Source organism: Sus scrofa, unplaced genomic scaffold (assembly GCF_000003025.6).
Source record: "Sus scrofa isolate TJ Tabasco breed Duroc unplaced genomic scaffold, Sscrofa11.1 Contig2471, whole genome shotgun sequence".
In the NCBI taxonomy this organism is placed as follows: domain Eukaryota; kingdom Metazoa; phylum Chordata; class Mammalia; order Artiodactyla; family Suidae; genus Sus; species Sus scrofa.
Window position 1 is genome coordinate 2137657 of NW_018085100.1, and position 12793 is coordinate 2150449.

At 42.6% G+C, this 12793-nt stretch overlaps 1 protein-coding gene across 19 annotated transcripts in view; it reads right to left on the reverse strand.

Moving 5' to 3' along the window:
• Positions 1 to 12793, reverse strand: part of KCNT2 (potassium sodium-activated channel subfamily T member 2) — a 339487-nt gene that overhangs the window by 41280 nt on the left and 285414 nt on the right. For 15 of the 19 annotated variants that reach the window (XR_002341192.1, XR_002341191.1, XM_021081854.1 and 12 more), the window contains one exon: positions 11903 to 12014. The exons of the other annotated variants lie outside the window; for them this stretch is intronic. Coding sequence is in view for 13 of the 15 variants with exons in the window: in XM_021081854.1 (XP_020937513.1) it covers positions 11903 to 12014 (112 nt within the window). In the remaining 2 variants the exon portion in view is untranslated. The remainder of the gene's footprint in view (positions 1 to 11902; positions 12015 to 12793) is intronic. 19 annotated transcript variants of the gene reach the window in all.

Genomic DNA, 12793 nt, shown 5'->3' on the forward strand with positions numbered 1-12793 from the left:
TATGCTTTTCTGCTCAGTTACACGTTCCTAACGTATGTGAAGAGACATTTTCATTATACGGTTCTTAACTAGGAATGTGTCATTACTTCACTTTTACTTGCATCTTTGATGTCCCTTTACTTTTCAGAACCAAGTCTTCTTAGTTAAAGTACCCACTAGTTAAGAAAGGTTACTCACGTCATAACATTGACCATTGATTTACTCCTCCACATACTTCTGAAACGGATTGGAAGTGACATCCGTAAAGGAACAAACACCATAAAATCATTCCATCGAATATAAAAAACCTAAAGCCACATGATGCACCGTAACACCTAGAAGACCTGAGTTGGGATATTCTCATTTGTGAGGAAAAAAAAAAATACAGCAGGTAGGAGGCATCACATGCCATGGTTTCAAGCTCTCTGTCATTTGAGTTTTAATTTGTCCATCAGCCTTTTAAATTGTGCGAGCCCCACCAAAACAATCTTCAGCTAAGCTTCTGCCAATGACAAAAATAAAGTGTGTGTTTGTGTATGCATCACAGTGTACAGGGGTTTCTTTTGAAAAATTCTGTTGCTGTTCTTTCCCATTAATAAATGAAGGAATTCCTCAACAGCTTGTATGTGAGCAGTCATCTCAAAACTGCTCTTTTGTTACCAACTTCCCTTTAATAGGAAAGACAGGTATGGCTAAGCAAACACAAACAGCAGCCCTCCTCCTCTGAGGCAATGAAGGGAAGCCCCTGTTTCTAGTGAGGCAAATTTGGGAGATCTCCAGGGAAGGGAAATCTCCCATTTCCCCCTTTTAAGAATGGGTGCAGGGAGTACTGTTCCCAGAAGGAGCTGGAGCAAGGGCTGCCTGCTGGTCAGGGTGACGGTGTTGGAGCGTCTGGACTCCTGGACATTCCCTGGACAAAGAGATGAGGTTGGGGCTCAGCATCAAACCTTTCAAGGAGCAAGAGGAGTTTTCCACCACATCCAAGGTCGTCCAGACTATCAGGACGCCCTCACTTGAGATGCAGGAGAAGGGACGATAGGCAAGGGGCCCCGGTTCACGTCTGTGTCATCACAGCACAACGCGCGATCTCGTTTATTAGCCCGGGTGTCAATATGCTTAGTTTGACAGCCTCTGCAGGTGGTTTGGAGATGATGGCAATGAGCCATCCTTGTTACAGGGACAAGGCGTGACAAGAGCATCGTATCTTCAGCCCAAGTGAAATCAAGGAGTCAGAACAAAGTGCTGAGACCCTGAGAATGTGAAATCCAGCCTTTGTCAGGCGGGCTGGCTGGGAGACAGCAAGACTGTGGGCGCCACACAGGCTCCCCCTACAGTCTTCCTCCCCAGAACACGAGGGCCAGCCTCTACTATCTGACCGGGATCTTCCGTGCCAAGGAGCATCTTCTCTCTCCACTGCTTACTCCTCTAACAAGGGGACTGGGACACACAGAAAAGTACACCTTCACTCTCTGGCACTTTTGCCTCGTCCCTTACATTTTTAAAAATCCATTTCTGGTCTTTTTTTCCCTTTGATTGCAGACTTAGCTGCAGTAGAACTAGACAGAGAATTAATTTGTTCATACTGAGACTCAGAGAGTCGTGGTGGTGAGGAGGAGGCCGGGGAGGCTTGCAAAGGTGATGCAGATGTGGGGTGGGGGCCGGGGGGGTGGGACAGGAGAAGGTGCTCAACAGCCAAACGGATGGGCAGCAGAGGAGCCCAGTGCAAGGAGCAGATTCCGAGTGGAGGAAGATGTGGCACCAGACTGTTCTTAGTCAAGTGGGAGGAATGCCAACCAAAGCCACAATTTAGTAAGTAGAATAGGGTTCCATCCTCACTTTTTTTCCCTCTCAGTGTGTAACCATATGCTCTTTGGCTTTAAACATTTCATGTCAGGATTCCTAAACCCGTGTGTTAGCCCTCACATCTTTCCCGAAGTCCAGTTACAATGATTACCCCGAACATCTTTCTGTAAACTTAATCTCTTGCTTTACTAAAATGAATTCTCATCATGCTGAGTAATCTTCTAACTAGTCAATCAGAGTCAAAGCTACTCACTAGTCGATCGGAGAATCTCTGACAACCACCTCCACATCCTTCTCCTCAACCCATCCATCAAACTTCCAAACTCCTTCCTTTATCCTTACAACTACCTCAGAATTATTCCCTCTTCTTCACCCTACCGTTACAATACTTGCTGGGGCTTAAATCTACTGCTAATTTGCCAACCTCCGGTCTTTTGCAACTCCCAGTCATCCAACACGATGCTGCCGATTTGTCTTACAAACAATTTCAATAGTGCAATGTTTGGTTCATATATCTAAGGTCAGCTCACCCTAAGATTCAGACTTCCCTAAAGAACACATGTCTGGAGAACACAAAAGAAGGGCTTCTGCGGAAAGGCAACACATCTTCATGAAAAGAGCTTGTCCTAAGAATGTCCTGGCAAACAAACCTGAGTCTGTTGCAAGCTCAGTGCATCAGAGACAGGGTGACCTTTGACATACAGTGTTTCCTTTCACCCAAATGGTCCCTGCTGAGTGATTTACTGATGGAAAAAAACACATACCCCAAATGTAGCCGCTTGTTCTCTAACTTTAATAAAGGTTTAACCACTATTTTTTTTCGTTTTTTTAAATTTCCCCAATACTAGTCATTTATGATGGAGTAAGACCACTATTTTAAATGTCCTCTTTTATTACAAGCCTACATTTAGACAGATACTTCAGTTAAGTTACCTTACAAAGCACATTTAGTTGAACAAAATTTGGTTCCGTTCATACACTGGGTTTCCCAAATACAGAAGTATTATTTCACCTTCAGAGCTTACACGGAAGAAAACGACCTTTCTTCCCACCTACACACATCTGAACCCCACTGTGAAGTACCATGTTATAGATCATTCATTATTAAAGGTCCCAATCAAACACAAACTCATTCATTCACTTATGCAATTCGTCACTTAACAAGTAACAAATCCATGCGCACAGTCTGTGGACGGCATTACCCTCAGTGTCGGGGTCACAGAATTCCTGCACAGAACTCGAGAATTCCGCTAATGCAGAATTGTTTTGAGTTGAGTGTGAGCCAGGCAGCAGTAAACAAACACAGGTACTTTCCTTGCCCACAGAACTCACCAATAGTGACTGAGGTCAACAACAAACATAGGCAAAACCCTGCGGTGTGTGTATAAGAAAACTAGAGGAGACACCTCGGTAACAGGCAGAAAGGGCAACTTGTTCCCTTGCTGATGACAAAGCTGAATTAAAAGTGGCGTCTAAGCTGAGACCCAAAATAGAAGTAGGAATTAGACAGAAAAGTTGGGAAGGTGAATGATAAGAAGAAAGTGATAAGCAAAAGGTCCAGCATGTGCTAGAAGCTGGAGAGGAGTAAAGCTTAGAAGACTTGAAGAATTAGAAGCAATTTTGCTTTTTTTTGGCCTCACTTGTGGCACATGGACATTCCCAGGCTAAGGTCGAATCAGAGCTGAAGCTGCCAGCCTACACCACAGCCACAGCCACAGACACACGGGATCTGAGCCACATCTGTGACCTAAACCACAGCTTGCAGTAATGCCAGATCCTTATGCCACTGAGCGAGGCCAGGGATCGAACCTCACAGATGCTAGTTGGGTTCGTAACCCGCTGAGCCCCAACAGGAATGCCCTAGAAGAAATTCTGTATGAACACAGCCCTAAGTGTGAGAGAATGCACTGGAGGAAAAGACCAGAAAGGAGACTGGAACAGGAACCATGAGTCTAGATAGTAAAGTTCCAGGGCACTTGAAAGGAAAGGGGATGTTATCAAGAATTACTGAAAAGCAGTGGTGTGAATTGGGACAGTCCCATGAAAAACAGGATATACAATTACCCCATTTTGAAGCCATGTTAAATATTCTTCATTGTACTTTTAATGCATTCAGAAAAATTAAAGTATGGAAGTTCCCAGGCGAGGGGTCGAAGCGGAGCTACAGTTGCCAGCCTATGCCACAGCCACAGCAATGCCAGATCCAAGCCACGGTGGCAGTCCACACTGTAGCTCGTGACAACACCAGATCCTTAACCCACTGCGAGGGGCCGGGGATTGAACCTGCATCCTCATGGATACTAGTCCGATTCATTTCTGCTGAGCCACGACGGGAAGCCTAGGAGGGGTGACATGATTCTGCTTCCAGACTGCTTAGTCTGACGATAATAAGGAGAACGGCCTGGAAGTGGAGAGGTGGCCGGGGTGGAGCAGCTGAGCAAGTCAAGCAGAGTGTTAATGCAGCGATGCTAGTGAGAAGTGAGGCTGACAGAAACAGACCTTCTCCAAATATATCTAGACATCAGACATCAAAGTCGAGGGGATTACTGACTGAACTAGGAACGTGAGAGAAGTTGAGCACAGTGCCCAAGCTTCTGGAGAGCTGGGTGGCTGACGGCACCCTTCTGCAAAGAAGGGACTGCGGAAGGAGAACAGACCACAGGTCAACGTGGACTTGAGTTGCAAGGCTAGTAGAATTGTCCAATTCCTACAAATTCGGATTTAAGAGACAGTACAACCAACAGTGGTTTGGAGCTTAGACTCTAGGCCCACATACAAGGTTCTAGTTGAGTGTTGCCACTTGAGATCGGATGATCTTGTACAAGTTACTTAAGCTCTCCATTCCTCAGTTTCACCATCTGTGAAATGGGGTTCATACTGATGGTGATATTCCCTAGTCAACATAACAAATGAACAAGATCAGGCATCGAACAGTGTTATGTATAGGAAGCACCTAATAAATACTCGCTTCTATTATAAATTCTTCAAACATGTCAAATCATGCAGCGCTTAAGGACTTCTCTGTGCTTGTTTTCTTCTTTTAACGCCAGTTCCTATTTTTTTTAAACTGGGCTAGTCTGGTGTTATCATTATAGCTCACGTATTATTTCCCCAGAGATACCTTTCTTTACATCTTATTTAAAGTAGGCCTTTCCCAGGTACCTTCGAATATAACCCTGTTATGACTTGACAGCTCTTCTGCAATCTGTCATTCCCTGTTTATTTTTTATCAGCTACCTGGCTGTCTGAAGTCGACCACTGAGTTTCAAGAGGACAGAAACCACGCTTTCCCTTTCTGTTTCAGAAACACTGCCTAACACAATACCTGGTACACAACGAAGTTTTATTGAACAAATGCATGAACTAGTTCTTTTTTTTTACTTATAGTAGCTGCTTACATCGAAAGAAAACCTGTTGCATGAAGTTTATAATGGTCACCCGAAGAGGAAACCAACAATTTGAGGGTCACTTAATACCCTCTCTCCTCTCCTCGATTCTTTATGTTTGAGGACGGAAAACCCACCAGGTTTGTTACATGCACAGTTCACTAACTTTAGTATTTCTTTTCACTATTGTGTTTTACAGAACACAGTAAGAAATCCTTCTATGATGGATTCCGGTACAAACATATACCATAGTACTTTTTTTCAGACACACCTTATATCCTTCTTTAGCTGAACTTTGGATTCAACTAAGTTTCAATGACGATTTTGTGTTTTCCTGACAATCACTCATCTAAAAATACCCAGGAGTTCCTGATGTGGCTCCACAGAAACCAATCTGACCAGCATCCGTGAGGATGAAGCTGTGATCCCTGGCGTCACTCAGTGGGTCAAGGATCTGGTGTTGCCGGGAGCTGTAGTATAGATCACAGATGTGGCTTGGGTCTGGCGTGGCTGTGGCATAGACCGGTGGCTACTACCGCTCTGATTTGACCTCTAGCCTGGGAACCTCCATATGCGACGGTGTGGCCCTAAAAGGACAAAAAATTAAAAATTAAAAATTAAAAAAAAATAAATAAAAGTACCTAGAAGGCATCTGAGCCGTCTAGATCATTATTAAAAGATCCCAGACTCTTTAAAACGCCTGGTCTTACTATCCCTTCCACTGGGTTTGTTATCACGAACATATGCTTTTGTTGGAAGGAATTTGTTTCTGGCAGAAACTGTGTTTTCTTTAAACTGTGTCCATCCATTGCCATATGGGATGAGATGATAAAATTGCTGGACTTAGCAGAACAGTGTGGGAGGTGCAAAAAAATCAAGAGTTTTATTGGCATAAATTAATGGTTTCTATCCCCTACTTTCTCAATTATAATTCTTCTACTTGTCTTCACTCTTCTGCCCAGACCCAACCACACTATAATATTATAATCCCCAAATCCAGTGTCTTTTCTCACCATTCATCCTTCGTGACCTTTTTACAGTGTTTGACACAACGTCTTTTGTCTTTTTTTCCCTCTTTTCCTCTGTCTTTCTCCCCCTCCCTACCCTAGTTCACAAACAGTCCTCAAATCTTACTTCCAAATTCTCAGGATCTCAAAAAGCAACATATAGGCTAGAAGTTACACATTGACAGTGAATGGTTCAAATCTGAACTACAGAGCAGTTTCAGCCTGCGTACAGTTACTAAAGTTTAACAAGTTTTATAGAACTTGATAGAAGATAATACGAGAAAAAGAATGTATATATGTGTATGTATATATAAATACATATATTATGTATACATGACTGGGTCACTTTGCTGTACAGCAGGAATTGGCACAACACTGTAAATCAACTATACTTTAATACAAAAGTAAAACAAAATTAAAAAGGTATGTTTAACAAGTTTTCAACACTTAACATAAAAGTCTAAATTTCTGACTTCTTTTAAATTTGGAAAATCTGTTATCATAGGCCATGGCAATTAACTGGTCAGAGCTGAAAGCATCTGCTCCTTTTTAGACTCATTCTTTCTTACAAACGATTCACTTTACAAATTTATATCACCTCCTTACACCAACAGGGTCTTAAGTTTTCCACTTCAGAAAGTAAAATTCATAGAAATCACATTTATTTGAATACTGGAAACAAAAATCAGTGTCCTAATCTTAAAATTATTTCCCTGTCTTTAGAATACAAATCTAGGGAGATAATTACTTTCATCCATAAGCTAGCTGAATACGCATAAGTAATAAAAAGCATTGATTAGAAATGAACAGGAGTTCCCACTAAGGCTCAGTGGTAACAAACCCGACTAGTGTCCATGAGGATGTGGGTTTGATCCCTGGCCTCGCTCAGTGGGTTAAGGATCCGGTGTTGCTGTGAGCTGTGATGTAGGTCACAGATGGGGCCTGGATCTGAGTTGCTGTGGCTGTGGCATAGACAGGCAGCTGCAGCTCCAGTTCAACCCCTAGCCTAGGAACTTCCATATGCTGCAGGTGCAGCCCTAAAAAGATAAAAAACAAAGAAAGAAAGAAAGAAAGAAAAAAAGAAAGAAAGAAAGAAAGAAAGAAAGAAAGAAAGAAAGAAAGAAAGAAAGAAAGAAAAAAAGAAAGAAGGAAGGAAGGAAAGAAAGAAACAGCTACCATACTTGATGGCACATGTATTAGATTGCTAGGGCTGCCATATGAAAGTACCATAAACGGATTGGTTAAACAACCGAAGTGGATTGCCTCGCAGTTCTGGATACTGGAAGCTGGAAATCAAGGTGTTGGCAACCCTCGCTCCTTCCGAAGACTGTAAGTGAAAGAGCTGTTCCAGGCCTCTCTCCTTGGCTGGAGGCTGACCGTCTTCCCTTTGAGTGGACCTGACTCTGTGTCTAGATTTACCCTGTTTACAAGAGTGCCAGTCCTGCTGGATTGGGGCCCACCCTAGTGACTTCTTTAACCCAATTCCTTCTGTAAAAACCCTTTCTTCAAATAAGGTCACCTTTTGAAGTAGTGGAAATTTGGACTCCAATGCATCTTTTTTTTTTAACCCATAATAGCAAAACAATATAAAAACATTCTATGCAACAAATCCTATTTCAATGGATAAAGATGAGAACAAGTTAATTTAAAAAGGATTTTCCATGGTTTTATAACACCCAAACCATTGGGTTTATTTTTTAGTTTTTTTTGAAGTATAGTTGTTTTACCGTATTGTGCCAATTTCTGCTGTACAACATGACTCAGTTACACATTTAAAGAGACACATTCTTTTTAATTTAATTTAATTGTTGGCCACACCCACAGCACACAAAAGTTCTGGGGCCAGGGATTAAACCTGTGGCACAGCAGTGACTACGCTATACCCTTACTCCACTGCAGGGACCACCTACAAGTTCTTGTTCATATTCCTTTCCATCAAGGTCTATCCCAAGAGACTGGGTATAGGTCCCTGTGCTGTGCAGTAGGACGGAATTGCTTATCCATTCCAAATAGAAGAGTTTGCATCTACTAACCCCAAGTTCCCAGTCCATCCCTCTCCCTCCCCACAGCCCCTTGGCACCACTAGTCTGTCCTCTATGTCTGTGAGTCTGTTTCTGTTTTGTAGAGAGGTCAAACCATTTGTTTTCATTCCACTTTCCCATAACGCCTCTATTTCTAATATGTAGGTTATATTTTAAAAAAATACTCATTTTTTAAAAAAATTTTTCTTGGAAAATATCTAGAAGATGTAAGGGTAAGTAAGATCCAAACGATATGAACTAACTTTCTTGATATCAAAAAAAAAGAAAGAAAACTCCCTCCTTTCCCTTCTTTTCCTAAACGGTTTCCTTTAGAAAACATGCAGTTGTAAATCTTTGCCATGTCTCTTTGAGGAGGATGTGAAACCAGACAAACCTCTAGCCAGCTTTCGGCCCAGGAATGTACTTCTTATGGGGCTTGGAACTATCTTTTTGAAATGTCAACATAAATACTGTCTCTCTCTTCGGGAGTTTAGCCTAGGTGTCTGCCCCCAAGTCCTAACTTCTTGCTTGCTGCAAAGAGACGAGACATTTGAATTTTCCTTTGGGTCAAGACAACGAACATGCATGTACGTGGCTATATCCACCTGCCACATGAGTGGATGAGATGTCTTTCTGTCCCTGCAATCTCTTTGGTGGATCTACTGAGATGCCTATCAGTCTGGTTCAATGCTTATTCAAGCAAAACTTTTCTACATTTGTGAAGAGGACTTCTAGGCTGGCAGAAGAGTTTATTTTTAATTAATTCCCCAACAGAGCACATGATCTCATTTGTTTTTCCCTTCCCCTAATGCGATCAATAGACACACAACAATAACGACAGACACATTCGCCAGGATGGAAAATATCTTCCACTATTACGACCTTATTATATCAACTGACCCGAAATAAAACTGAATACACACAATAGAAATTTATTAATATGATGTCAACAAGAGTAATTTATAACGATGCTTTAGGAAGATCTATGTGAGTACTGACGGCAACACCAAAACCAGGCTAAACAGTGTATAAATTACGTGCTACGATCTTTGCAATGACCCTATTGCTTAGCTGTTACCGCTGCCTTCCAGAGATGAACCCCAAGACTGCGAATGTGTAAACGATTTCTCAGGTTCCACCCCGAGAACGTGGCAGAGCCACGGCCTCATCTGACTGCAGAGGCTGCTCCTCCGAGAGGTGACCCTCCCCTGTCCTGAAGGAGAACAGACCATCCTGGTCAGCAAGGCTCCAGCGGATTCCTAATCCCTGGCGGGTGGAGGATGCTCAGCCATTTGGCTGTGACCGCACCCTTTCCGTGTCCTTAAAGCAGGGGACAGAAGGGCATTTTCTGAACATTAACGGCTGAAGTGTCTCTTCGGCACTGATTTGCTGAAACCGAGCAGGACCCTGCTTTTGGGTTTTTTTTTTTTCCTTCAGTCTTTTAGACCTCTCTTGAGTTCCAAAGGGCAGATTCAAACAGTTACTAATGAGGGGACCGAGGGAATTCAAAGAGAAACAATAGTGTTCAATTCAGTTACTGTAAAATCTTGCCTATAGTCCCCGTGTTGAACAATATATTCTTCTTCCTTTTTTTTTTTTAGGCCACACCCTTGGCATATGGAAGTTCCCAAACTAGGGGCTGAATCAGAGCTACAGCTGCCAGCCTGTGCCACAGCCATAGAAACATAGGATCCGAGCTGGGTCTGCAACCTGCACCACAGCTCATGGCAACACCCGATCCTTAACCCACTAAGTGGGGCCAGGGATTGAACTCACACCCTCATGGATACCAGCCGGATTCATTTCTTCTGAGTCATGACGGGAACTCCATGCTAATTTTACACCTGCTAGTTTATACCTCCTAATCCCCCAATTCTATGCTGCTCCGACCATTTCTTTCTCCCCACCGGGAACTGTGAGTTTGTTCTCTCTATCTGGGTCTGCTTCTTTTTTGTTATATTCACCAGTTTATATAACCTTTAAAAATTTTGAATCACTGTATTGTATACCTTTAACTTATATAATATTATACTTCAACTATAGTTCAATTCAATTTAAAAAAGAAAAGAAAAGAAAGAACAGTGCAGAGATGGGGTCTGGTCCTGGTTCTTCACTGGGGGAATGTGTGCAACAATTTGATACATATTGATACATACCTCTGATTGCTATGGCAACTAAGGCCCTCACCCTGGTGAAGGAGGGTAACTTCAGGCTGAGGACAAGCTCCTGGACTCCAGACTGGATGGAACCAGAAGGCTGATGTTTTGAGATTCCTGGATTTCCACCCTATTACCTCACCACCAACCAATCAGAGGAGGGTTACACATCCTCAACCCTCTCCCTACCCCCCACCCCCCATTTTGCCTATAAAGTCTTCCCAGAAAACTGTCAGAGATTTCAGGTCTTTAAGGTACAAGTCGTTCCTTTCTCCTTGGTTGGCTTTGCAATAAACCTCCCTCCACTCTAGACTCCGAACTTTCAGGCTGGTCTCGCTGTGCATGGGTCACACGAACTTGGGATCAACAGCGTTGACAGCTATACGATCTTAAAAAAAAAAAGTTCCTGTACCCGTCTTAAACTCAGTTTCCTCCTCTGAAAGCGCTGCCTAACAACAATCTAACTGCGACTATCGCGGGCAGTGGTCAGGCTCTACTCTTACTACTGATATTACATAATGCGAGCGACCAGCTTTGAAGATGGAAATCAACACACCAGGTACAGAGATGACCTCACTCAACCGTGTGTCACCCAGGAGTCAGGACAGCATCTGGCCTAACAGGTAAGCAAAATAAGATGAGTGAGAGAAAAAAAAACAAAAAACAGCCAAATAAATACATAAATAAATAAAAGGTAAGGCAGCCTTCTCTCTCTCGTTACAAACAATGAAGACAGTGTGTTTTAACACATGTTCGCACATCTAAGATTGGGTTTTTCCTCTCACATCAAATTTTCCCAGTAAACTAGTGTCAAGTGCACCTTGAATACAAAATCTGTTTACCCCCACACTCAGCCTGGACACTGAGAAGGAGACCACAGCTTTCTGTCCACATAACATCACTTTGCAAGGCCACTGTCTCTGTTTAGCATTCTTTCCACCCTTTGCCAATCCCAGTAAGCTCCCACCTTGAAAGAGCCTCATGAAATAAAATATCCAGTTCTTAATAAACTTCGCCACCCCCCCCCCCGAAGGCCGTGTCAAAGCTCTCCTAAAGGTCACGGCTCCCTTTCTTACTTCAGCAATAGACTTGGCTTTGTCTCAGATGGCGTCTCCTATTATTTCGTTTGAGATCTGACATTCATCAAAGCCCACAAGTTTTCTAAGACTTGAATGGTTTTTGAAAACTGCGAAGTCCTGTGTAAATACAGAGCTCTCAACACAGTACTTGCGATATTATCAATAATTGACATTGTGCGTATATTCATTCTGGTTGCAACTAATCCTTTTATAGATCATGTTTCAATGTATGATTTACGATGACAGAACAAGACCTCTCTGTCACGTTCCCTTGTGATTAACTGGTTCAAATGCATCAATACACCCTTTAAAAAATTATAAATTAAGATATTAAGCCCCAAAGAGAGATTCAAAACCGTATTTTTATTTCTTACTTGTTCATGGCCTTTCTTTTTATATGGAGACATTTCCAGAGTTATTCTTCCAACCCACAAGTTTAAATGCAAGGAACTAAATAATGTGGAGTCTTACCTTTTCCAGCTTTGAAAGAGCAAGAGAGTAACAGTCTTTGGCTCTGAATTGCATGAATCTCATGTTGGCTGGGTGGGTGAGCTCTGTGATAATACTGAGACTGGAAAACAACCTACATTTCAAAGAAACATGTGCATTACACTAACAGTCCAAGATGGTATTTTTACAACAGCGTATTTACGAGCGAGTGATTCCTAGCCACAGGCATAAGAGGACATGCAATTATAAGAGCAGGACGTGCACATACACTGTTCTGTACAAAGTAAGAAAAATCAAATGCGATTTCCCAAGAATATTTTAACCAACACTTTAGCACCATAAGAAAAATAAATTCAGTAAGGTGGCTTTTATTAGGCATGTTCTCTCTACAAATTCGTAGAGCTGATTTAAGAAGTTACCTCGCAGATACTGTTGAAATAGAAAGTTGTAATATGAATGAACGCGCTGACTGGGAAAAATTCCCCATGATGAGTCTACTGTCCACAACGGCAACCTCCTGTGTGTGGCTCCCTGCTCTCGCACGACGTGCTCTTAAATGTCAAATCTTGCGACAATGGGCTTCTGAGAGGAGCAAATGTTTTAACCAAAATAGCAACTCATTGTAATAAGCTGAGGCCAAGGCTCAACGGATAGTGTTGTTCTAGAAGGATCCCAAGAATTTCCACTTGCCCCAGAGTTTTGCAAGAGCATTCTTCCCACTTACGTCCTTCTCTCAAAAGTACACACGGTACACACACACACACACACACACACACACACACACACACGATTATTTCCCCAGAAAAAGGTGGGGGGGGGCAAGGTAAAACCACAGCCAGGGCTTCTCCTGTTGCTGTGGGTGCGGCTCTGACCCTTGGCTGTTATCTGCACATCGGTGCTGGTTCTCCTCTT